Source organism: Rhinolophus hipposideros, assembly GCF_964194185.1.
Source record: "Rhinolophus hipposideros genome assembly, chromosome: 4".
NCBI lineage: Eukaryota > Metazoa > Chordata > Mammalia > Chiroptera > Rhinolophidae > Rhinolophus > Rhinolophus hipposideros.
Window position 1 is genome coordinate 44880345 of NC_138050.1, and position 27661 is coordinate 44908005.

A 27661-nucleotide genomic window follows, 5' to 3' on the forward strand; every position below is an offset into this window, starting at 1 on the left:
ATTTTATGATGACACATGATATTTTAAAAGTAATATGATATCAGGCTAGTGGATATCATAGCAAAATCTAAGCTTTTTGAAGAAGCTTTTTGAAGAAGCTGCTCAAAGTAATATGTATACAAATCAAGCAGAGGATCTTGTAACACTGCAGATCTGTAGATCAGGGCTGGAACGTGGCATTCTGCATTTCTGATACACTCCCAAGAAAGTGTATTACTGCTTCAGGTCCGTGAACCATACTTGGAGTAGCAAGATTTTAGAGGATGAGGTATTTGTGTTGTTCTAGAACCTGTCAAAACCTAACAGTTCTTTGTCTTTCTTCCTCTAGCAATTCAGTGAAGTTTTCCAAACTGTTATCAATAGTGCTCAGTACTTGGTTCACGGCTGCAGGATTCATTCACCTGGTAAGCATCTCGTCAAAATTGCTGATGTCACCAGTCAGCATGAAGGTCTTTACCAAATGGAGGTAATCCTTCGGAACTCCTGTCTCCATCACTTTAATGTGAGGTTTATCTTTTTGCTTCCCTTTTCTGGGTATTTTCCACCCTCATAGTTCTGACAAATACGAATATGTATCTCCTACATTCAAGGTATCTCTGTCCCTTCTTCCAGCTTTCAAAATCTACTCTTAAAGAAGGATCTAATAAGCTTTCCCTTCAAAGGTATAAGCAATAGGTAAAATTTATCACTATATCATCACAAGGGTTTCAGCATTTAAAGAAATAATGTAGAGTCCAATGTATGAAGCCAAGGAGAGAATTTCACACTTACAAAAGCTGGAGAATTGTTGGGGAGGTGTTCCTGAGTTGCAAAGGGGAGCTTTGGGGGCTTGCCTGGTTCTCCTAAAATTGATCTGTATGCATAGCTGTCCCCTTTGCCTAGAGAAAAGGCTAGTTTTTAGCCCATATTAGTCAGCAATGTAATAAAAGGATTTCAACAATAGGAAAGAAAATCCTAGACTTAATTGAGTGAAGACAGGTGAGGAACAGTCATTAGAAAATGCAGAAATTGAAATGGGATGTTAAAAAGTCTGCACAGGACTTTGAGAAAAGCAAAACAGAAAAATATAGCAGAAGTATTTTTCACATGACTCCTCTCAAAATTAATTAAAACAATAACAAGAAAAAAGAAAAATGTCAGGCACCAAATGCAAACTTTGCTACGAACCTTCAAGATATCTGACAGTAGTCATATCCTTTCTCAGCACTCAAGCAAGAGAGATTTCCCTGGAAAAAAAACTGTCACAGCAATGAAGGAAGGACTCTGGATCCAGGGGATTGGACCTAGGGTCATGGGCCTGCCTGTTGGCCATCACAGAATGGTAGGAAAGTAAACGCTAAAGGAGAAACCATACCGTGTTTCACCGAAAATAAGAACTAGCCGGACAATCATCTCTAATGCGTCTTTTGGAGCAAAAATTAATATAAGACCCAGTGGTATGGTATGGTATGGTATGTTATGGTATGGTATGGTATGGTATACCCGGTATTATATTATATTATATTATATTATATTATATTATATTATATTATATTATATTATACCCAGGCTTATAGTAAAATAAGACTGGGTCTTATATTAATTTTTGCTCCAAAAGACACGTTAGAGCTGATTGTCCGGCTAGGTCTTATTTTGGGGGAAACACCATAGTAACAGGGCTTTTTTGCCTTCAATAGCCACAATGAGGGGCTCTCATGCTGAATGTGGCCTATAGGCATATTTTATTTGACCTAATTATGTTTGTATTTTATTTTTTTTATTTTTTTATCTCTTGCTAACTTTTGTGGAGAATTCACATTAAAACTCAGATTTCTGGATTCTTTGGGAAAATACAGATTTCTGGCAACCCACTCTCCCAAGGCCACCAACAGTCTTAGTCGAAGACTAGCTGCTTCTTGTAAATAGCGTGTGGTCCTGGGTTGGACACAGTGTCTGCCAGGCTTATTTGAATCATTAAAGTCTTTTGCTTGACCCTTCTAGGTATGTGAATATGTGCCCTTGTTGGACATCCAGTCATCCAGACAAAGAGATTTATCACTTTTAAAGGGATCTACTTTGAGTCACACCAATATCTGGAATGTTAAAAACCTAGAAGAGCTATATCCCAGAGCAAAGAAAATAGCAGAGGACATTTGAAATTGCAAACTAAAATAAAAGCTATGATTGCCCCAACCTACTATCTTCCCATACTCACACTGCCGTTCAGCTAAAAGTTGATACCATTTAACGGGGAGTATTAACAAGAAAGTAATCAATATAGTGCCTATCCTTAAATTCTGCCAGAAATAACAATAGGGTATGATGGAGAGCCAAGAGACAACAGTATTACAACAGTAACATAATACAACCGTTATAAGAACAATAATTACAAGATAATTTGCCTAAGGAAACAAAGGAAAATTTAAGAGAAAGCCTTCTATATTTAAGAAGAAATACAAATGAGAAACTTTAAAAATGGAAAATGACAATTCAAACACAATATATAAGATTTTACATAAAAGATTATTAAACAGTCGCAGGAGTTCAAAAAGGGGCTAAAAGATCTCAGAGAAAAAAGAAAAAAGGTATTATACACCTGAAAACCACATTAGGGGCAACCAAAATGTAATAAATGTGAAAAAAACATGCTCAGAAATATAGAGGGCATGATTGAGGCAAAAACACTGACGTAGAAAAGAACATATCGTTGTTAAGAAGAAACAGGAAAGATGGGCAATATCGATTCAGCATGCTGTAAAATTAATGTTCCTGAAGAAAAGGACACACAAATGGCACCAGGAAAAAATGCCTAAAATAAAAGGTTGAATCTGTAGATTAAAGGATATACCATAATCCAGGGAAAATGACCCTAAATTATTTATTCCAACCATATTTTGGAGCAGTTTACTGACCTTTGAGGATAAGGATAGAATACAATCAGAACAAAACAACGTCTATAAAAGGGGGAAAAAATCAAACTAGCCTCAGATTTCGTGGCAACATCAATCAATGCAGGATGATGATACAGCAGTGTCTGTAAAGTTTGTATGTAACCCATCCTCTCATTTAAAGCATGCAAGAGAAAATAGCACCCATGAGCCCCTTTTAAAAATGGATCTTGATGATAAAATACAGCCACAAAGGGGATGAATCAGAACTAAGAACTCAAGAATGAGAAAACCATGATAAAAATTAGTGGCGGTGATTACTGAATGAATTTAAAATAGGACTAAGGCATAATCAAAAGAATTATGATTACAGACTAGAACATTATGTACAATGTAAAACTAATATAAAAATACAAACGATGAGGAGGTAAGAGTAGTGACCGAATGTCCTTATATCCTCCTCCTCCTAGCATATCCAATCTAAAATTGAAACATAAAGTGTAAAAACATATAAATTCAGTTTTGAAATAGGGAGTTAAGAATAGGTAATAATTCAGTATCTTAGCATTGGTCCATAATCATTTATTTTGACTTTAACGTACTTCTCATCTGGGACTGAGTAGTTGATACTAACACGGTTAAGAGGAGAGCAGACTGGACAAGTAGAATGGCAGAAGGCTTCCATTTCTTAGGTGTTGCAGAGTGGGGAGGGATTTGAATACCCCCAAGAGAGTACATTAAACCTTAAGGAATTATTTCAATTATTGTGAAGGAAATTTCCAGGGTGAAATAAATTTAGATTTAGTTGGTACAACATGTTGTGCAAGGATATGATTGAAACGATGTACTAAGATGTTGTTAAAAGACACTATAAAGTTTTAACATAAATGAAACTGTTCCGAACAACCCTTGTATTCCTGGGGAAAAAATATATATGTATATATAAATCATATATATATTTATGTATATACCTGGGGTGCCAAAAAAATTGTATACACATTTTAAGAGGTGTTATCTTAAAGTGTGTATACATTTTTTGGCACCCTGTGTTATATATCTATATATATGTATATGTGTGTGTGTGTGTGTGTGTGTGTGTGTGTGTGTGTATATATATATATATATATATACACATACAAAAAATATATATGTATATGTATACACAAAAATGCATATGTATATATATACAAAAATGTGTATATATATGGGTATATATATATATATATATGTATATATATATATATACACACACTTTTGAGGATATATGTATCTCCCCAGGAATATATAGGTTTAGATCTGTATGATTTAAACTTCATTTTCTTATAATACAATAGTCTCAGACAATGATGAAGACTCCAAAAGTCAGTGGAAGCAGATTGGTATACTTTGTAATACAATTAACTATCAGCCCTGGGAGTTAAGTGTAGATATGCAATCTCTTCCTTATTTTGGAGTGAGGTATTATTATAGGAGTCCACACTCATAAGCACAGGCACATCACTTTTAAAAAGTGATCACATACCTGAGCAAACTACATTGTTTCTAATTTCCATTCCAGTTCAAAACAAAAAACATACTTTCTCCCACTTTTTTCTAGCATTTTATCATTTTTGTGTTAAATAGAAATGGAAAATATCTAGGAAATACGTAAGTTATCCGGAAAAAATGGAAAAACAAAGGAAAATTGTACATATTCTATATAATTGTTATATGTTATTTATAATGATATATGACATATACTATATATGTGTAATAAGTTTATATATATATTATCATTGTAAAGTATAATGCCATTGGCTAAGTTACTCTTTTTATTTAATAGAAAAAGATAAATTTAGTGTCCTTAAAGGATTTAGGAGGGAAATCAGAGGAAATCTTTTTCAGATTTTTTTATTTTTGTTTTTATCACTAAAAAGATTTTTGTGGGGAATGGGGAGAAATAACCTGGAAAACTTGTTGGTTTGCTTTTCCCTAGACACTAGTTCGTGTGATAAGCTCACTGAAGCTCACTGAAGTGAAGTGCTCATTTAAGTGCTTCTCTCTTTAATAATAATCCTGATGTGGTGAAAAGTGACAGTGAATAATAATTGTTCAACCTGAGAGCCTTTGCATTCCCATGATGGCTCCAGGATGTGGAGATGAAAGAGATATGAGCAGTGAACCCCCGCCCCGCCCTCCACCCCCATACACACACTCCATGGTGGAGCATTTCAAATGTGGGCTTAGTCTACATGCCCCTCATATTTCAGCAATAATCACAATGAAAACAAGACCTCACAATCACTACCCACATTTGCAAACCCTTCACAGCAGCCTAGGAATCTTTTAATATTTCTTTTGAATTGAATTAAATGAAATAAATCCAATGTTTTGCCTGTTCTTTATAAACTTACCGTTGGATTCCTGAGTCTTCTTTCTTTGGACAGGTGGAAAATTTTGGTGATCCCTGGCTCAAAGGTAGAAATTCACAGAACATATCCTATTTTGACTCCATTTACCTGGTCATGGCAACAACATCAACTGTTGGCTTTGGAGACGTGGTAGCCAAGACATCTCTAGGACGGACTTTCATCATGTTCTTCACTGTGGGGAGTTTGGTGAAAAATATATTTATTATCTTTTGAATATAGATACATAATGGTGAGAAGTAAAGCAATATAAGTTGAGTGTGAATATTACATTATTCAGAGCAGATGTCAAATGGAAACGAAGTCATACAGGGATCCCATGTTTTCCCAAACTGCATGCCCTGGAGCATATAATGTAATTGCTCCGTTATCATGGATAAAGATGGTCGACAACGGAGAGCAGACTTTCCCTTTTAGCCTCTACATTAATTTGAGCAACACTCTCTTCTTTGATCTTTTGCCCATCAGATTTAAGTCTTTCTCCCCAAGAGGAAGGAAATTTGAGATCTGATCTGAAGAAAGTTCTGTTCTTTCCAGCCCAAATGAGGAAGCTCTCTCCAAAGCAGCATTTTACTTCGGATAAGTGAACATCTGTGTGGGGTTCAGGAGTGTGTCAAGGACAAAGGGAGTCTCCTTTTCTTTTAGTTTCTAATTTCAGTTGCTTAAAAACCATACCACAGTTATCCACTCCCCCTTTCCGATATTCCCTGTCTACATTGTTACATCCCCCATTTCATTTCATCTTAACTCTTCTCTGTCCCATATGCTTCTTTTTCCCCCCAAGTCCCCAAATAGTATCAAGTCAAAGAGTCAGAAGAACGTTTTATAGTGAAGAGGGCACAAAACAGGCAGAGAGGTTGCCTTACTGCTTATCCTTGCTTTCATCATTTTTATGATTTGGAATGCTGAAAAGCATTTTATTAAACTTTAACCAAATGCAAAGGCTGAAGTAAGGAAGAACATAGTCTCCTTTTAAAAATATAGTTCACAGTCATGCCCCTCCACAATGAGAGAAAGTTTTATGTACCTTCTTTCTCCTTTATAATATTGAAATTTTGGAATATCCTTGAAACAATGAGATCTAAGCTTTTATTTATTGATATTTTAGATATTATTTGCAAACTATATCCCTGAAATGGTGGAACTTTTTGCTAACAAGAGGAAATTTACCATTGCCTATGAAGTGCTCAAAGGAAAGAAGTAAGTAGTTTGAAGAATAATTTCTACAATTTGAGATATTCTACTAATCACATATCTCTTTCTAAAACACCTATTTCCTGGCCTAAATGAATATATTGACAAGATCCTTCATTCACTAAAGAGGGTTGTGCTAGAATAATATAATAATAAGATAATAATTGCTACATAATGTGAACTATACAGATGCTCAGAAGAGCATTAAATCAACTAGAATGACAGCTAATGTCATTCACTGTCAAATATTGATTGTGTCAGTATTTCTACATTCCTTATCACTAACTATTCTCTTATATCCATTACTAATTGTCTAATTCATTTTGATCATGTGGTTCATTCATGACTAACTTTACATAAAAAATGGGTCAAATTAAAAACACAGTTCGGACTTAAAATAATGAATTCAGCTGTCTTAGCCCAAACTCCCCTAAACTATATGGAGCTCATTCATGGGCAGAGGTTTGCTAGAATGAGGAGCAAGTTCAGTCTCTTTGCCAGTACTTCATAGATTGCCTCTTTTGTCCATGCCACAGCCACTTGTTCCCAGAGGCTATTTCTCTGTAGATACAGCTTACCTCAGTTTCCATTAATACTTTTTCACATCTAAGAAGAAAAGAATGAATCGATGATCTTAACTTCACACTGGTTCTTTTTTATTTAGTCTCTATCTGCTGTAGAGGAAAGAGACACAGTGGAAATAAGCTCTCTTGGAGTGGTCTTTTAATGCATTTCGATGAAAACCAAAATTAACTGAGGAGTATGAAGAGTAAAAATAATAATACTGAAAGGAGTAAAATAATAATACTGAAAATAATAAAATAAACTAGATAAGCCAAAGTCTGATCTGATTTATTTCAAGAAAGGGATATGTGACACATGCTAAACCAGCCAATAAGGTCTGGAAATTTTAAGGTAAACTTAGGCTAAAATTATGCTTTCCATTTTCTGACTGGAGGAAATGACTAATGGAGGAAAAAATAGCTTCTTTATGTATAAAGCCTAAGAAAATTGATAGCTATTTTTTGCTAAGTTACATGCTGAAATTTTTGCACCTATTCTAGGTATCTCTCCATTAGACTTACTTTTTTGTGACTACTACATAATTTTAGATATGGGAGATAAACTGGAATAACCTAGAATCTAGTTCTACCTCAGCCATAGCATTTGACTAAGGGAAAATCAGTGAAACATTCTGAGCCTCGGTTGTTTCTCAGAGAAAAAAAGACTTGATCAGCCATACAGGAATCCAGTAGAAAGTCAAGACAAATCACACATATGCAAGTCCATTATAAGTTACAAATCACTATAAAAAAACCTAACAATTATGATAGTTTTTATTGTATTCCTGAAAAGCTATGTGCATTATATTGCTAAGCGAAATAAGTTCAGACAGAAAAAGTAGAGAACCATATGATTTCACTGATACGTGGTAATATAAACAGAAAACAACAAAAGAACAAGATAAACAAATGAGAAACAAAACTCATAGACACAGATAATAGTTTAGTGGTTACCAGAAGGTAAGGGGGGAGAGATGGTAGATGAGGGTAACGGGGATCAAATGTATGGTGATAGAAAGAGAACTGACTCTGGGTGGTGAACACACAATGGGATTTATAGATGATGTAATACAGAATTGTACACCTGAAGTCTATGTAACTTTACTACCCATTGTCACCCCAATAAACTTAAAAAAAAAAAAAACAACTATGTGTATTTCAAATGTGTGGAGTCATACCCTACGTGAGATGAACTAGAGAATACAGAACTCTGATACTTTTGTATAATGGAGATACAGTCCCGAATGTTTCTATTTTTAAAATCTGGGTGATTCAAATACCACATTTATTGAAAACCAAGTTTAAGCTAATTGTCTGTCCATTTCTAAATCTAGACAGGAAGATACTTCTGTTCCTCAGATGATACACCTCACATGTTCTTGCCACCTAGGTTCATTGTGGTCTGTGGAAATATCACTGTTGACAGTGTGACTGCTTTCCTAAGGAATTTTCTCCGCCATAAGTCAGGGGAAATCAACACCGAGATTGTTTTTCTGGGAGAGTAAGTGCATCTATATGGCTCATGGGCTATAAATTAGTATTTGAAATATGTGTGAATATTTTAGTAGGAGAAAATTGCCCTTGTAACATTCATAGAAAAATTAGAATATAGTAGTATAGGCATAAAAAAAAGAAAAAGCAATCTCATGACAGAGTTAACCTGTGAAAATATTTTGGAATGTATCTTGCTTTTCTGTATACATACTAATATTATTTAAGTGATTCCTGTCATTTAGGTTATTCTATATTTTGGTCCTGTTATATATGACCGTAATTTTTGTGCACAAGTCTGCTACACTTTATAATTATTATTCTAACTGTTAATTATCAGAATTGGAAATGTGAAGTTCAAATAGATGCACAAAGGATTATTTTGATGATGATTTTGTTCTATGTAGTTTACCTTTTCCCAAGCATATTCTGAGTCAAATATTTTGTGAAATACTGGGAAATGCATATTTAATACAAAAAGATTTTGAAGTAGGCAATGTGATTTCTAATTGTTTTATTTTGCAATATTGATTCCTAGTGAGATTGAACAATTTTTGTGTGTTTTGACAGTTTGCTCTCCTTTCTGAAATTCATTTTTTTTATCCTCTTTTCTATAAGGTTGGTCATCTGATTTTTTTACTGACTTTTAAGCACTCAATATGTATATTTTTTGTGTTAGTTATTTGGTGTCATATGATGTAAATATTTGTTTTATCTCTCTTTGCTTTTCAATTTTTGTGTGCTTTTATTTTAATATAGGAGCATTTGATTTACATGTACTTTAACCCATCCACTCTCTTTTTTTTTGGCTTCTTGCTTTTCTTACATTCTTAGGCCTGTATTCTAGAATTAAGTAAATATTTGTCTAGCGTTTCTATGTTTTCATATGAATTTTTTTTTTATATTTAAGCTCTCTGGAATTGATTTGGTGTAATGTGAAAGGTACTAACTTCTTTTTTTCCAAATGGTTAATCAATTATTTAGATCTCACTCACTAAATAAGTCATATTTGAAATGACATTTTGACCATATATAGGAATGTATACAGCATCACCTCAACCTTGATGTATTTCATAAGTAAATCTGTGCTGTTCTACAATATGACATCTTTAATCCACCATAACTTTGGGCTCTCATGTAGCAGATAACCAATAAATATTTTGAATTCCTTTATGTTACTATCGTGTATCCCCGAAAATAAGACCTAGCCGGACAATCAGCTCTAATGCGTCTTTTGGAGCAAAAAGTCATATAAGACCTGGTCTTATTTTACCATATTATATATATTCTATATTTATATAATATATATTTATTCTATATATATATATATTATATATATACACTATATATATACTATATATACACTATATATAGTATATATACTATATATTTACTATATTATTTTACTATAAGACCAGGTATAATATAATATAATATAATATAATATAATATAATATAATATATTATAATATAATGTATTATAATGTATTATTTTACTATAAGACCAGGTATAATATAATATAATATAATATAATATAATACATTATAATATAATGTATTATAATATAATACCAGGTCTTATATTAATTTTATTATTATAATGTATTATTTTACTATAAAACCAGGTATAATATAATATAATATAATATAATGTATTATAATATAATGTATTATAATATAATGTATTATAATATATTGTGCTATAATATAATACCAGGTCTTATATTAATGTTTGCACCAAAAGACGCATTAGAGCTGATTTTCTGGCTAGGTCTTATTTTCGGGGAAGCCCAGTACTGATGGATAGCCAACAGTTCTGTGTCTGTATCATTGTCAGGCCTGTCTCTATCATAATTTGTTCATTACTTGAATCCTTATTTAAAAAAAATGTTTAAAAAAGTGCTAAAACTGGTGATAAGAAGCTAATAATTATAATATGATTGAGACAAAGAAGAAATTAGTAGATGAATGGAAAGTGATGTATTTATACACTGCTGTATTTTCATAGGTACTTGTCAAGATAATGAATGACATTTTGTAAATGGTACAAAATGTTGAAAATACCTATCTAGAATTTTGCCAATTGCATCTATACTCCAAAGACTCCAAAATGTATATCCTCTAACAGACGTTTCCTGTTGTTCCATATTCACACAATTAATTCCTCACTGGATATTACACCCCTAAATTATACAAAGGCCCCTCAGACTCAACATTTTCAAAGGTAAATGCACCATCTTATGCCCCCCTTTCCATCTCACAAGGCAAATTTAAAACATTTAAAAAAGAGAAAAAAACAGCAACAGTAAAAAATAACTAAAAAAAATAAGTAAAAAAAAATGGGACCTCGTCAATGCATTTCCTTAAAACAGAAAATAGACGTTGTCTGTGATACTCCTGTCTCCCTTAAACTCTATGTACACTTTCATCAGTATCATCAGTTTATCTCCTCAATAAACCCTAATTCTACTTCTACTCTTTCATCTCCACTATCACAACCCTGTTCAAAGTTAATATTTTGTCTCTCCTTAATTTTTATAAAGGCCACTTTATTGACTGATTCTTTTTGCTCAGAAGTTCTTCACCTACCTTTATATGATTAGTTTATTTTCATCCTTCAGCACTCAGAAAGACCTTTCCTATTCCAACCTATCTAAATTAGTGTCTTCTAATCATTCTACTCTTTACTCCATTATATTTCCTTTAAAGTGATTATAACCATCTGTAAGTATGTTAAATTTTCCTTTAATATAGCTGTTAACATTTTCTTCTCTGTACATTCATGCTGCTCCTCTCAATAAAAGATGGAGTCTCTTTCTTCTCCCTTTGCATCTGGACTGGCCTATGACTTGATTTGATAAATAAAATGCAGCAGATGTGACACTTTGCTAGTTTCAGGCCTGACCTTTAAGAGGAATGGCAATTTCAACTTCCACTACAAGAGAGTCCTAAGCCCTAAGCAATCACATATCAAGTCAGACTAGCTTGCTGAGGAGAAGGCCCAGTCAGCTCTTAGCTACTCTAGTCACATAGCTACAACAACGATTGTGTATAAAGTCATTCTGGTTATTCCAGCTCCCAGTCGAGCTCTCTGATTAATGTACCCACATGAATGGTCATAGTCAACACAGTGGAAAAGAAGAATTACCTTGCTAAGACCAGCCAACAACAAAATCATGAGAAATAATATATTGTTTTAGGTCAGTAAGTTCCAGAATGGTGTGTTTTGCAGGAAGGGATAACTGATACTGGAAGTGGGGTGTTATCATAACAATAGCCAAATGTGGTATTTTCTTGAAACTAGTGGTAGGTGGAGACTGAAAGGGTTGCATGGAGACTCTTAGTAGAGACTGGAAAAACAATGATGAAATTGCTCTTTGGTACTGGAAGAAGAGCAGAATTTTGGTAACAATGTCACCAAAAGTAACATGGAAGATAGCAAATGTAACTAATGAAATTGTGAAACTGGCTAAGAAAATTTCCTGAAAGAATATTGAGTGTCATTTGCCTTTGTCTAATTATGTATGATAAGGTAAGAAAATTGAGCTGAAGAGGAAACTCTTTTGTTTTCAAGCAGAACATAAAGGAAATATAGAGGTCCCAGAAGAGTCTCTCCAGCTGACCAAAAAATGTCAAAAAGGAAAATGACCTCAGGAGAAAAAAAGTCAAATTGAGGATACAACCCATAAAATATGACCTTAAAGTCAAAGGTCATGATTCAATCAAGGACGTAGCTGTTAGACCCTTAATTAGGGTCTCAGAAAAATTTTACATGGTGACTTATAGATGCTTCTCTCAGTCAGGCAAAAGGCTTCTAAGAAACTGAGGACATTCTTCCCAGAATCTTGACATTCTCAAAGTAAAGACCTGTCACCAGAGGAATCGTGGATATGACTTCATGGGCATGACATGAACCTGAATAATATTTACAGGAACTTGCCAATGCTTTAAAGATAATTTTACTGGTAGAAGTCCTGCCAGCTTGGAGTAAAAGGGACAAAGAGTTCAAAATGAAAAAAAAAAAAAAAAGCCTCTGGGCCTCCAAATGGGCACAGACAGGAATTAAGCCGATAAAGCTACTCAAGTATAAACATGGGCCTTTGTTAGGGAAAAGGAAGGATAACTCAGAGAGTCAGAGAGCAGACACATGAAATCAATGGAGTAGCTCATAAGGACAAAATTGAGCTCTAACCAAAAATCATCCTCTGCCCCTGCAGTAGGAGGCCCTAGTAATACGTGCTCAGATAGATTTCCGAATTTCTATAGACCAGTGATTTCTATGTGCCTTCCATTACCACCCCCACCTCTTTTCATTGGGAGTGTCTATTTGCAATTTTCCTATCCCTGCCTTATCTTGGTATGTTGGTGTTGAGATGGGGATAATAAAACTTGTCTGTTTAGTTCCAGAGGAAGAGGGAGAACTATACCTAAGGAGCCCCATTCACACCTAGACCTGATTTAAGATAACAAGATCCAAGATTTTGAGCTATAAACAGATGAAACTTTTGGGGGGTGAACATGAGAATATTGTATACATGGCAAGAATTTTGTGGCCAGAGGCAAGACTGTGGTAGATTGTTTTTAAAAGATGGCTACCAGAAATTTCTCCCAAATGTTTACATATATTCTATTCCTTTACCAAATTAGAACTGAGCTTTAGAGCCATCCCTGGAATCAAGCTGGTGGTGTCAACATCACCTAACTATGTGGAGTAATAATGGAGTATGGATATTTTCCAAGAGAGGATTAAGAGTTTTACTAAATGCAAATAAGTATAACAATGTCTTAAGCAAAGCCAATCATCTTTTTCCATCTGTGGTACTACATTCTTTGTCCAGGGTTCTTCCTTCTTTCGAACTGGAAACCATATTTAAATGCTACATGGCCTACACAACTTTTGTTTCTGGATCTGCCCTGAAGTGGGAGGATCTGAGGCGAGTTGCGGTAAGAACTAGTTCTTTTCTTTTTTTTTTTTCTCCTTGTAAACTGCAGCAATTAAAATGATAGGATATATTGCTCCTTGAAAAGCATTACTCCAGACCCTTAAATTGGAGAAAATATGACTTTTTCAATTTTAAGAACTGGTCATAAAGGAAATTGTAGTAATTGATCTCTAAATCCTCCTTGGTTTATATCCAGCAGACTTCACTGTTTACCGACACTTATATTTAAATTATTTATTTCACTAAGTTCTCTATCTAGAGCAGTTTTATTTTAAAAGTCTGAGATCTGAAAAAATTATAGATAGCAAAACTGTGTTTGATCTTACCATCAAAATAGGATTCTTACCAAAGGACATGTTTACCAACTTCCAAACACACTGATATACCTTCTGATAAAATAAACAGGACAGAAAATAGCAGATATCCCATTAAGGTTGGGACGACAAGTAATGATTAGAGGCCAACCCTCAAGAAAGCTTAAATTTAAGATCAAAGGCAGCTTTCTCTCATTTTGTAGGTTTCACAGAATCATATAAACTGAAAAACTTCAGTTTTTTAAAGCAGAGATCTATAGAGTCAACATAAAGAATTGAAGCAGAAAATGACAGACTGAGAATCTCTTTCCTATAGCTTGGTGTTATAAGAGACACTTCAATAATTTTCTAGTCTTGAGATTCAGAATCCACAAATTCTGAATGACTGCTTACTTTGAGCCAAGCAGACTTCCAGTTCCTCCATTCTTGGCTGTCCTGAAGGCAAATAAATATACAGGCAGTTGCTTAAAAAGATGATATTACTCATCACTAGGTATAAATTGATGGTTCGGATAGTAGGAAAAATAGAACCCTGCACTTTACCCATTTTAAAGCAATCTAACATCTATGTTGGAGACTCTGTGCCCTAGTCCATCTGCTGTAGCCCTCGCAGCCCTTTGATGTATTTGCAGGACTAAGATCCTGATGACATAAATGTATTCTTATCACAACTTCTCAAGTGTGTTCTCTTTCTTATTGGAAATTTTATGACAAAACCATAAGAAAACCCAAAAGAGGAACAGTAGAGATCTCCCATGTAATTAATAAGATTATTGCTGTTTAATCTTGAAGAATAGGTGGAATCTGCAGAAGCATGCCTCATTATAGCCAACCCTTTGTGCAATGATTCACAGGTTGAAGACACTTCAAACATTATGAGGTAAGAAGCTGGCACTCTGTTTTTATGCTCCAATGCTGATTTATTTCTGCCTCTTTTAAAATAAAGCCCAGTGGATAGGACCAAACAGGAGAAGATGTCATGTATCCCAGGTTTCTGAATTTTTTTTTTTTTTTTTGCCTCCAGAGACTGCAGATGTATGAAAAAAGTAATTGAGAAAGAGTATCCCAAGTGTCTATGTGCTTTTCCACACAACTTTCCTGAAGTTTCATGTGTATGATAGCTTTCTAAATTTAAAAAGCAAGCATATAGATAATTGATAACTATTCAGATAGCACTATTATAACTAACATCTTCTCCCCCTCAAAAATAAAGATGCCATTGTTGATTTTTGAACCCTATTAGTACACTTTATTTATTGTTTTTTTTTCCAGTAGTTCTGGTGAAATATGGTACACAGTTCAGTATGATGTGCTTGTGAGTATTTTCAAGATGGCTAGAATTAGAATCTTTAACTGTGAGCTCTCTATAAACAGGAAGTTAATGTGGTAACAGATTCAAACCTTGATGGCAATGACATTGTGCCTCTGGCCCCAGAGCAAAGTAAATAGACATAGTTGAAGATGACTCTACAAATAGTGACAAACAGCTGAAAATTTGCACCTTGCACAATGCAGTAAATATGAGATAGACTTTCATTTCTTTTTTTTTTTTTTTTTTTTTTTTTTTTTTTTTTTTTTTTTTGTTGAGAGCCCGCTGGCCCATGTGGGAATCAAACCGGCAGCCTTCGGAGTTAGGAGCATGGAGCTCCAACCGCCTGAGCCACCGGGCCGGCCCGACTTTCATTTCTTAATGCGTAAAATGAAGAATTTGGATGAGACAGTTTATGAGCTACTTCAAGCTGCAGACAGCAATTCAATCTCTAGTTTTTCATGTAATTCATGTGTTTGAGTTTGAAGGCTAAAATATATGAAACTGGTTATTTCCTCCTCATGAAATGGTCCCAGAAGACCACAGTTTCCTAACAAAGAGCTGGACTTTCCATAGATTTATTTTACTAAGTCACTAAAACAATAGCACCCTTCAGTTGGTAGGCTATTAAACAGAACATTTTTAAAGAACAGCATAATAATGAACTTGATAATATGCCATTTTATTATGCTTACCCACACATCAATTTAGCTCTGAATTGAATTCTATTAAAAGCCTTTGTATATGGCACGTCACTAATGAGCATATTTGTTGTTTATGTAGGGTGCTTTCTATCAAGAACTATAGCCCTAACACCAGAGTCATCATACAGATACTTCAATCCCATAACAAGGTATTGTAACTTTCTAGTCTATCCTGTCACCTTGTCTTTTACTCTGTGGAGCTAGATGAACTTAGTTCATCTAAGTAATAGATAAATTTATTATTTTCTAATGATTTTACACTTGAAAAGTTTTTGCCAAATGTAGGTGAAACGTGCAGTCTCATTAACATTGTTAATCACTTAAGAATGTAAATTTGGAAAGAAGTACATTTGCATGTTTTAAATGCCGCTTCCTGAGAATCTAACTTCCAGTCAGCTTTAATCTAGGTGCTGGCTGAAAGCCTCTGTTTTGGGACACTGACAGATCTTGGCATACTCTCAACTACTGGGAGCCACTAAAAATAAAGTAGGTTGATTAGACAATCACAAAGGTTTGAGACACAACCAAGACCTGGGTCAGGGTTGATCAATAAGGTTCATCTTTTATACTAGGTCATTCCTTTACAACTAGGAGAAGTCAATGTTTTCTCTAATGCATAAAAACCAACACAGAGCATCAAGGAAAATGAAGAAACAGAAATATGTGTTCTAAACAAAATAAAACAAGATAAAATCTTAGAAACAGACATTAATGAAAGAGTGATAAGTGATAACAATAACTGGTAGAATAACTGTTACAATAACTGTTACAATAACTGTTTATATATGTCTCAAAGTAACCCCAAAGCAAAAAAAAACCTATAGTAGATACACGATAGATAAATACAAAGGAATCTAAGATATACTGAAAATCATCACATCACAAAGGAAGAGTGCAAGAGAAGAAAGAAACAGAGAAATCACAAAACAGCCAGAAAACAATTAAGTGACAATAACTAAATACCTATCAATAATTACTTTAAAAACAAATGTGCTAAATTCCCCAATCAGAAGACACAGAGTGGCTGAATGGATTAAAAAATAATAATAATAAGACCCATCTATGTGCTGCTTACAAGAGACACATTTCAGATAAAAGGACACACACACACACACACACCACACACACACACACACACACACACACTAAAAGTGAAAGGATGGAAAAATATATTCCATGCAAATGAAAACCAGAAGAAAGCTGTGGTATCTGTACTTATATCAGACAAAAGAGACTTGAAGACATTGACTGTAACAAGAGACAAAGAAGGTCATTACATAATGATAAAGGAGTCAATCCAGTGAGAGTATATAATATTTATAAATATTTATGTAGGCAACATAGGAACACCCAAATATGTAGAGCAATATTAACAGACCTAAAGGGAGAAGCAGATAGCAACAAAATAATAATAATGCAATGAACCACTTTCATCCCCTTAGTAGTAATCTTAATGCCCCCCTTTCATCAATACATAAAGAAGATTAATAAGGAAACAGTGGTCTTAAACAAGTTGAATCAAATGAACTTAACAGACATATACCGAACATTTCATCTAAAAGCAGCAGAATACATTCTTCCCAAACTCACATGAACTATTCTCCAGAATAGATTACATGTTAGACCACAAAATAAGTCTTAATAAATTTAAGAAGATTAAAATCATATCAAGCATCTTTTCTGGCAACAATAATATAAAAGTAAAAATTAATTACAAAAAGAAAATTGCAATGTTCATAAATATATGGAGCTTAAACGACATGTTACTGAACAACTTAGTCAAAGGAGAAATCAAAACAGACCTTAAGACAAATGAAAATGGAAAGATCACGTATCAAAATTTATAGGAGCAGAAAAAGCAATTCTAAGAGGAAGTTCACAGCAATAAATACCTACCTTGTGAGACAACAAAGGTCTCAAATAAACAACCTTTTGTTGTCTTTAACTTTTGACACTTTAATTATAATATAACTTGGTGTGGGTCTCTTTGGCTTCCTCTTATTTGAAATTTCTGGATTCCTGGATCTGGATGTCTGTTTCCTTCCCCAGATGAGGAAAGTTTTCAGCTATTATTTCTTCAAACAAGTTTCTCTCCCTCTTCTTCTTCTGGAACTTCTTAATGCAAATGTTGGTCCACTTGGTGTCCCATAAGTCCCTTAAGCTATCTTCTTTCTTCTTCATTTTTTCTTTCTTTCTTTTTTCTTTTTGCTCTCTGATTAAGTGAGTTCCACTACCCTGTGTTCAAGTTTGCTGATCCTTTCACCTGCTTCATTTAGTCTGATCTGAACCTCTATATTGTATTTTCCAGTTTAGCTATTGTATTCCAAAGCTCTGTGACTTCTATTTGACATGTTTTTTATATTTTCTATCTCTTTGTTGAAATACTCACTTTCTTCATCCATTCTTCTCTCAAGTTTAGTTACTTTGAGACATATATAAAATAACATATTTATGACAGTATTTAAAGTTGATAATAACTTACATTTGATCACATTCTGAAGCTCTACATTTCTACTTACCCTCCAATGTTTTGTTTCTATTGTTACAATTTACATCTTTTTTTCTGTGTAGCCATTAAATAATTATTGTAGTTACAGTTACTTTCACTACTTTTGTCTTTCATACTAGATTTGTAAGCGTTTAATCTACCACGTTTACAACATTAGGTTATTCTGCATTTTACTATATATTTGTCTTGTACATATATTTGCCTTTACCAGTGAGACTTATAATTTTGTGTGTTTTCCTGTTAGTAATTATTGCCTTTCATTTCAGCTTAAAGAAGTCCCTTTAACAATTCTTGTAAGTCAGGTCAAGTGGTGATGAACTCCTTTAATTTTTGCTTATATGGAAAACTCTTTATCTCTGCTTCAAATGTGAATGACAGCTTTGCTGGGTAGAGCATTCTTGATTAGCAGTTACTTTATTCTTTTTGTACTTCTGTACTCATATAGTGGGTCATTCGCTTATAGTCTGGAAAGTTTCTGCTGAAAAATCTGCTGATAGTCATATAGAGGTTCCCTTATACATGGCAAGTTGTTTTTCTCTTACTTTTAAGATTATATGTGCATATTATATTTTATATATATATACTAGAATATTATTCAGTCATAAATAAAGGAAATTTTCCACAGTGAGAACATGGTTGGATCTTGAGGACACTATGCTAAATGAAATACATCAGAAAAAGACAAATACTGTATGATCTCATTTATATATGGAACTAAAATAAATAAATAAATAAACCCTGAACTCAGAGATACAAAGAAGAGATTGGTGATTGCCAGAGGCAGGGCCTGGAAGTAGGAGAAATGGATGAAAGGGGTCAAAAGGTACAAACTTCCAGTTGAAAAATAAATAAACCACAGGGTATAATATATAACATGGTGTCTAAAGATAATAACGTTTTATTGTATATTTGAAATTTGCTAAGAGAGTAAATCTCTAAAATTATCACAATAAGAAAAAATTTTACAGCTACTCTGGTGATGAATGTTAACTAGACTTATTGTGGAAATCATTTTGCAATGTATGCAAATATTGAATCATTATGTTGTACACCTGAAACTAATGTAATGTTATATATCAATTATACCTCAATAAAAAACAAAAACAAATAAACAACTAAACAAAAATATTGTAAATTTGGAGTAGTATTAGAGGTTTAAGCCATTTGACCTGATTTTGCAACTCGAGCTGTTCTTGTTTTAAAAAGTGGGGCATTTGACCACTAACCATTTCTAAATGTTGAATTTGTTCTTATTACTTCTGCTGACCTGAGCTCAATAAATTCTTTAAAGTAAAATATAGACATCAATCCAGAAAGAACTTTCTCAAGTTATATTTATTCCTAATGTTTGACCTACTTTCTACCATAAAACAGGTTTTTCTGCCAAAGATTCCCAGCTGGAGCTGGACTACTGGAGACAACATCATCTGCTTTGCTGAGTTAAAGCTTGGATTTATCGCCCAAGGCTGTTTGGTGCCAGGCTTGTGTACCTTTCTCACATCTCTATTTGTTGAGGAAAACAAAAAGGTAACCTTGTAAATTGATGTTGAATCTTGGCTCTATCCTCATGTTCTCACATATTAGGATCATAAATAGATATAAAAATTGAGGAAAGCAAGAAGACTGCAAGAAATAAGATTTGACTTCTATCTGACCTGAGAAGGGATTGAGAGATCTAGATTGAATTCCCAGATACTGCATTGATCTTGAAAAAGTGATTTATCTTATTCTTGCCTAATAATATTTATCTGCAAAATAAAAATCATAACTCTGCTTCCTGTGTGCTCTGCAATGTTATGAATGTAAATGTATTCATAACCATAGAAGCACTTTGAGTTATTGAAAGTAGAAATATAATTAAAGGTTACATTATTACTGGAGAAGTCATAAATTTAAATATAAATTACATTTTTAAAATAATTGACATAATAAATAATGATATTCATCAAACAAAAATAATAATACAAATAATAATTAAAACCTAGTTTTCCAGGTTATTTTTGGGACATTCCATGTAGTAATAATAGTGACTACATATTGAGTGCTTACTATGTTTTACACTTTAAATACATTGTTTCTCTTCAGTAATATTTCAAGGTAGTATCCCAGTAATGGGTCAGTGAAGCTAATTTGGTTGTATAATTCTCCTGAGCTAGAATTGTCTGATCCATGCTCTTACCACTATGCCCTGTGCCTCTGCTAGTTGGGTATCTACTCAGAGTCTCCCACATCAGGTTCTGTCATATGTTTGTCTGAGACAAAACAAGCAGCTAAAAGGGACTTTTGGGATGAATTAATATAACACAAAGTATGGTCTTTGAAATGCCATTCCCATGAAATGCTCAACTGGGCCTGGTATCCTATTGTTCAAAGCCCTCCAGATTTTGACCTTTCCCTCTGTTTAATTATGTATCCACATTTGCCTCTCCTTACACTCAATTTCCCTCTTGGTCTCTCATCACACTTTATTCCCCTTGTTCAATAAATTCAAAGAATTTTTACATCTTTTCCGGTTTCTTTTCTGGTGCTGTTAAGGAAAAGCAAAGGAGGTGAATGATGCTCTGGCCAGCAAAATGCTAACTGAAACACAGAGCGTTCTTCTGTAACTATAAGTAGATATCATCTACAGGAAACAGAAATGACCATGAGGCAGTAGTAAATGAGCCTTGATGCTCCTACAATGAACATGCTTTAACCTTCACTTAGTGGCACTGTATGGCCTAGGGAATGACTTGTAAGGAAATTGTCTTTGTGTTGTATGCTTAGAAAGTGGAAGCAACTGCAATGTCTGTTGTATGCTTGTGATTTTCATCTCCATGGCTGGAGAAAATAAAAAGAATAAGAATTCTATACGAAGATCTCACTTCTTTCATGGAAATATAGAAGGTAGAAATGTAAAACCTGCCCTGTTAGGTTTTTCCTCCTTCTTTATCTAAAGTTGTAACCTCCTCACTGATGATGGTCACCTGTCAATATTCATCACAAGATGGTTTTGGAATACAGGGATTGAGAGAGATTTGTGGTCACGATTGTTTATTTTATTTTTTTGAAGTGACGTCTGGAAGTCACTTTCAGAAATCCTAAATTGGGCAGTCAGGGCAAGATTTTTTAATGTACTCTGCCCTGGTACTTTAGATTCTTTAATAAACTATTAACTTAGGTTTAATAAGTAAGACTCCAGTGTCTTATGTCCCATTTTTCTCAGATTAGGCACTTAACTTTCTCTGTCAGTTCCTGCATCTATAAATGAGAGTTATTAATCTCATAACCTGGTATTTCCAAGTATTGAGTTAGTATTTGTAAAACTTCTGAGTATTGAGATTAAAAGGCCTTGGATTGGGGTGGCCAGATGGCTCAAATAGTTAGAGCACGAGCTCTGAACAACAGGGTTGCTGGTTCGATTCCCACAAGGGCCAGTGAGCCGCACCCTCCACAACGAGATTGAAGACAATGAGCTGCCGCTGAGCTTCCGGAGGGGCAGCCGGATGGCTGTTGGTTAGAGTGAGCGCTCTCAACAACAAGGTTGCCAGTTCAATTCCCCCATGGGATCTGGACTTGGAGCTGAGCTGCGCCCTCCACAACTAGATTGAAATCTAATGACTTGGAGCTGATGGGCCCTGGAGAAACACACTGTTCCCCAATAAAAAACTTAGAGAAAAAAAAAAGAAAAAGGCTTTGGATCAATACTATCTGATTCTTTTTTACTATATAGATTAAACGGTGAGAAACTGTACTCTAAAGAGCATTTCTGGTTAGTTCTAGGCACAGAGCATTTCCTTCCAAGTTTAAACTTAGATTAGACACAATCCAACTGATTTACTTGAGCTCCCTCATTCTATTATCCAAATCTAAAATTCATCCTGTCTTCCTGTTTCTCTTTTTGATCTTTTAAAAACTAACTCAGGAAGTCTTCTCCATCTCTATGGTTATCATTTTTTTACCCTCTTTCCAAAACTGGAACATTTATATTAGAAGCATTAAGCCTATTTCTTTAGCAATAGAAACTTAAATAATGATATGAACTGCCCAATGAGGTAAGCAAAATGAGTGGTATGAACTGCCCAATAACGTGAGCCATCCTTAATAGAGGAATTTAAGAGAGTGGGAAAAGACCGGAAATTCAGCTGAATTTTGGGAAGCGGTAGAGGGTGCCTAAAATTGTGGGCCTTTTTAGTAGGGCTGAAATGTTTATTTGTGTTCTCATTTTTGTTTTGTTTTCCTTAAACCACAAGGTGGCCATCTGAGGACCATTTCTGCACTGGCCTTAACTCTCCATGGCCACAAAGTTTCAGAGTTTATAGAAATTCCAGACTTTCACCTGAGAGTCTGGTCTTTAAGGGGTCCATCCTGCCATGTCAGAGCAGTGTGATATATGGTTACAGGACTACCTCAGAGATAGTGCAGGTTTGTTTCCAGGCCATCATAATAAGTGAGTAACTGAATGAAATGAGTACAGTAGTAATCTTTTTGCCTTGCCTTCAATTTGTAAACAACAACAACAAAAAAAAACACAACATCTGTGAAGCGCAATAAAGTGAAGCACGGTGAAATGAGGTATGCCTGTAGTTAGTCAGTAGAAAACTAATACGTTTAACCAGCCAATCTTGAACAGCCATATCTAGGGAGAGACAACTTAGATTCTGTATTATCCTTCCCACCTTATTGTTACTGACTCAAAAAACAGTCCACTTTGCTGAAATTATTGGGAGAGGAATTCTAATTTCCAACAAGGAGTCTTGGATGCTATCTGGGAAGAAACTAAGTTGTGATGCTTCCCCTTTATTCAGAGTTCTCTAGTGAAAATAGTTGAGATGTATATTAGAGTTTTAGTACTTTCTTAGACATTTCTACAGCTAAGCACTAGAAAATCTTTTTTCTATGGCCTAAATGCAGTGGGTACTGGTTTGCTGCTTAGAAGAATATACAACTTGAATTATCACATCCCATATTCCATGTCAAGTGCCTCATGTGACATGATTGTGTATTCCAGGTTTGTCTTAAAAAGCCCTGGCAGAATCATTTTTTAAGTAGCCTGAAGAACAAACTCCTGACTCAACGTCTCTCTGATGATTTTGCTGGAATGACTTTTCCTGAAGTTTCCCGGTGAGTTAAAAGAAATACTTTCCTCATTTTTCATGCAATGACATTCTTTCAACAATGTTAATTGATGGCTCACTGTAGGCCCGGCTTCATGACAAGCACTGAAGATGTAAGAATATAGGATATAAGAATATAAGATATAAAAGTGAATAAGTCTGTGTCTCTGCAACCTGGGAGTTGTGGGACAATTTCATCTCTGTCCCAGTTGGCACACTGGCTATGAGTTACTTCAGGATAGATTAATTTATAAGTGAAAAGTACATAGTTGGGAGGCTCTTCCTCTGCTAAGGGGCTGTTCTCCCAGCTGTAGAGCACAGAGTGTTATTCCTATTACTGGGAACTAGCATCCTGCTGCCATCTCTTTCCTCTCAACTTCTTGTCTTCTTTCCCAGGCTCTGCTTTGTGAAGATGCACCTCATGCTGATAGCCATTGAACACAAATCCGTGCCTTCCAGTTACTGGTACCCAAAAGTCTTTGAATTTCTTCTGGTGTTCTTGTTTCTTTGGGTTTTTTTTTCTGTTTGTTTTTGTTTTTTTAGGACAATCTTTATGATTAAGACTTTTCTAAAAATACAGCCATAACTAAGCTTTTTGCCATTTGTTGAACCCCAGCCTATTGGGCACCTAAGCTGCTGTGGTGCATTTAGTAATAACTCTAATAATTGGGGTTGGAATGGTTACCCTAGTGGGTGGACAGGCTCTTTACCTTTCTTCCTATGACCCTGCCCCAATTCTCTTTCATGAGCCAGGAGAGAAGAAATGGTCACCTTCTCTGATCTGTTCCTCTTAATATATTACCAGATCTTGCAAGTCTTGACCAGGAAACTATACTATGAAATAGAACTATTTGTGATAAAAATGTTTTCACAAACTCTAGTCTTAGAAACAAATCTGCAAAATATGGCAAGATGGGAATTAGACTGGCCTATTAAGTAAAGTCTGCTATTGAAAGGGTAAATAAAGGAAGCAGGTAACATTATCAGACCACCAGTGTTTCCTGAGAATCCATATTGGGTAATATGAGAAGTAAGAGAAGTAATAAAAGGTAATAAAATCTAGGACTAATAGAAAGAGAATCAGCTACAATGATATAGAGAGAGCAAATGCTGAAAAATAAGAAAAAGTGGGGGCTTAAATGTATCAGGAACAAGAAGATGTTGGCTTATGTGTGGTTTTTAGCTTAAGACTAACTTGAATTAAATTGGAATCAACACACTAGATTCTGATCCTGATTGTGATTTGCTAACCCTGTGGCCTTGGAAAAGTGTTCAATCATCTGTAAAATGAGGAACTCATGTTAATTAATACTTAAGACCTCTTCTAGCTCTAAAATTGACATTACCAGGAATCCTGGAATTGTAGGGAACAGTCAAAGTTCAATAAATTTGAGTGATAGCAGATGGACTACAAAGAAATGATTTTATATACAATGTTGGAAAGAACAACAGATCTGTGCAAGTGGAGAGAATGCAGAAGGAATCCAGCCAAAAGAAATCTGTTGGGTACTATGCAAAGCAAGTCATTAAGGAGAGAATAACAAACAGTACTGTCTGGCTGGCTAAAGTCTATTTAACGATCCTGCTCAAGAAAATCTCAAAATCTAAACCTATGCACAAATGGCCCTTCTACTGGAAATAGGTCATGGTGAAAAGGATGAGTCTGAGAATCTTACACCAGGAAGTTTGGGTTACAGACTGGCTCAAAACTTCTTCAAGTTATAACATCTTTGGCATTCAACAACCTAGACTGTGTATCAGAATTATTTGCAGTTTTAAACACATATCTATTCCAAAACCCATTTCTGAACTTGACAGAATCAAAATCTCCAAAATCTCTGAGAATTTTTTAAATCCCCATAATATAGTCACTTTATTCACTGGCATTTGGAAACTACTGGACCAAATGCTTTTAAGCTCCATTCCAACTCTGCCATCCTACATTTCTATAAACATTATTAGGATGACTATCAGGACATCATAGACCAGAAACATGGACTTGATGCTGTTCACTATGTAGCACACATCTACCCATAATGAAAGAGGAACCTGCTGTAACATAGACTTAACTTTGGGTTCCCACCAAAAGTCAGGTGAATCAAAGGAATTAAATCCTGATTTGGCAAAGACATTGATAATAACCATCTCTTACATGATTGCTAGTTCGTGACCAACAGTGCTGTAGGCACGTTACTTATATTAACTCTTGAATTCTCACAATAATGCTGTGAGATGTGCACAATTATTCATCCCATTTTACAGAGGAGAGAGGTAAGGCCCAAAAAGGGTGAGTAATTTCCCCAAGCTCACCCCACTCTCAAGTGGAAGTACCAAGCCAGAACCGAACTCAGTCTTTCTCCAGGGGCTGCGCTTCTGATCACCAACCTGCACTATATCCACTACAGCCATAGGTAAGTAGAAGAAAAATAAGGCATCTCAATGGCTGGGCTTTAGGCGAGTATGTTGAAAAACTGGGGAAAACCTCTTTTCTCAGTTTTATTTTCTCTTTTAATTGATACACTTGAATATACACGATTTGTCTTAGGGAATACTTTGTCACTTGCTAAGAAATAAAGCTGGATCTGACCCAGTCAGATCATGTTCTGAGTTTGTTCCAGTAGCGGACATTCTCTAGTAAAGCAACTGGCCATGACTCACGAAGAGGGGATTAAGCCATCATGCCAGTTTGGAAAAGTCCTCGAAAGAAGTTCACCGCTTTTTCAAATGCAACCAGAGATGTTGTCATGATAGTATCTTCATAACTAAATATTTAACAAGAGTTCAGAAGACCATTCCTTAAAAATAAAGGGGAGAGAGAGAGAGAGGGAGAGAGAGACAGAGAGAGAGAGAGAGAGAGAGAGAGAGAGAGAGAGAGAGACAGAGAGACAGAGAGACAGAGAGACAGAGAGACAGAGAGAGAGAAGAAGGTGCAAACACATGTATGCTTGCTAGCTAGTGAACACCAACCAGTGATGTTTAAGGCTGGTGGCACAAATCCACTTTCTTTCTCTTTCAAAGTTAAAGCAATCAGTCCACTCATTAATATCGGTCAGTAAATACTCGGAAAATGCCATCCAATATTTTAAGTAATAATCTACCTGAATACTGCTTTTTACTCTTGGCACTGGGCTGAAGAGCTTTTGTTGTACAAGCCCTTTTATTTTTATAAGGCCCAAACACTTGCAAGTTACTTTGGAGTACCCTAAAAACAGGATAAGTCTTGATTTCTTTCCAATGTAAGGAATATAATAGGAATGTGCTTTAAAGGATGAAAAGAGTACTTTGACCATGCACAAATGAGATGCAGGGAGTTATAGAGTTATAAGACTTCATCACAGGAGGTCTGAAAAAAAAAACAGGAAATAGAAACAGGAGATCCTGACAAACATAGGGAGAAATGTAAAAACTCAAGTAGTCAAGATAGAGTATTGCATCAAGGAGTATCATGGATGAAATTTGTAAGAAAGCATTTTCCAAAACACAAACCATAAGAAAATCGAAAATCAAAATGTTCAAGTAATACAGAAATAGAAACAATTCACGTGGTTCCTTCTCTCAAAAATTCTGCAATCAGGAGACAACATTGAATTCAAAAGAAATATGCAAGTTCAAAAATTTTGTAGCAGCTAAAAGGAACTTTTGAACCCAGCTGGTTAATAGATGTAATTAAATTTTAGAGGTCAAGTAGCCTAAGGATGGATACCACTAGTATGACCATAAGACTAGCAACCGTGTGGCCTTGGCATAGATGGCGTTGGTTAGCCTAATGATAGCCTAAGTTGGTTTGGCCATCTCAGATTCAGGACACAGTCCAGGGAAGAGCTTTCCCTTAGCTCAGCTGTGTGTGCAGCTCAGCAATTGTGTTGTGACCCGGCTCCCCTCAGCATATTAAACAGCATGTTTAAAACAGAGTTTAAATATAGTCAAATTCACATTTTCTACTTTGTTTACCAGTAAAAGAGTATTGAGTCCTATTAACTCTGCCATTTAGAAAATCCATGGGTAATGACAGAATGAAACACAAAATATTGGCATAGATATTGGAGGGAAAATTTACTGTGTTTTTATTTTTTTCTTTCTAGTGGTCTGGTACTAAATCCACCTGCACAAGTTAAGCTGCATAAGAACACATTAGGGTTCTTTATTGCTGAATCTGCAAAGGAAGTCAGAAGGTAATTTTGTTTTATTACTTTATGGGGAGAAAGTCCTAAAGCACATACAACTTAATGGCAGGCAGACTGAGTCAGCGCCATGCTTCCTTAG

General features: G+C 34.9%; 1 protein-coding gene across 1 annotated transcript in view; it reads left to right on the plus strand.

The window, feature by feature from the left end:
• KCNU1 (potassium calcium-activated channel subfamily U member 1) overlaps positions 1 to 27661 on the plus strand; it is a gene marked incomplete at both ends in the record, with an annotated part of 120650 nt that overhangs the window by 22466 nt on the left and 70523 nt on the right. The window contains 11 exons of the mRNA XM_081046664.1: positions 329 to 404; positions 5294 to 5464; positions 6384 to 6475; positions 8423 to 8533; positions 13362 to 13467; positions 14578 to 14660; positions 15873 to 15942; positions 19677 to 19829; positions 23293 to 23405; positions 23795 to 23863; positions 27481 to 27570. Of these exons, the coding sequence (XP_080902790.1) occupies positions 329 to 404; positions 5294 to 5464; positions 6384 to 6475; positions 8423 to 8533; positions 13362 to 13467; positions 14578 to 14660; positions 15873 to 15942; positions 19677 to 19829; positions 23293 to 23405; positions 23795 to 23863; positions 27481 to 27570 (1134 nt within the window). The remainder of the gene's footprint in view (positions 1 to 328; positions 405 to 5293; positions 5465 to 6383; positions 6476 to 8422; positions 8534 to 13361; positions 13468 to 14577; positions 14661 to 15872; positions 15943 to 19676; positions 19830 to 23292; positions 23406 to 23794; positions 23864 to 27480; positions 27571 to 27661) is intronic.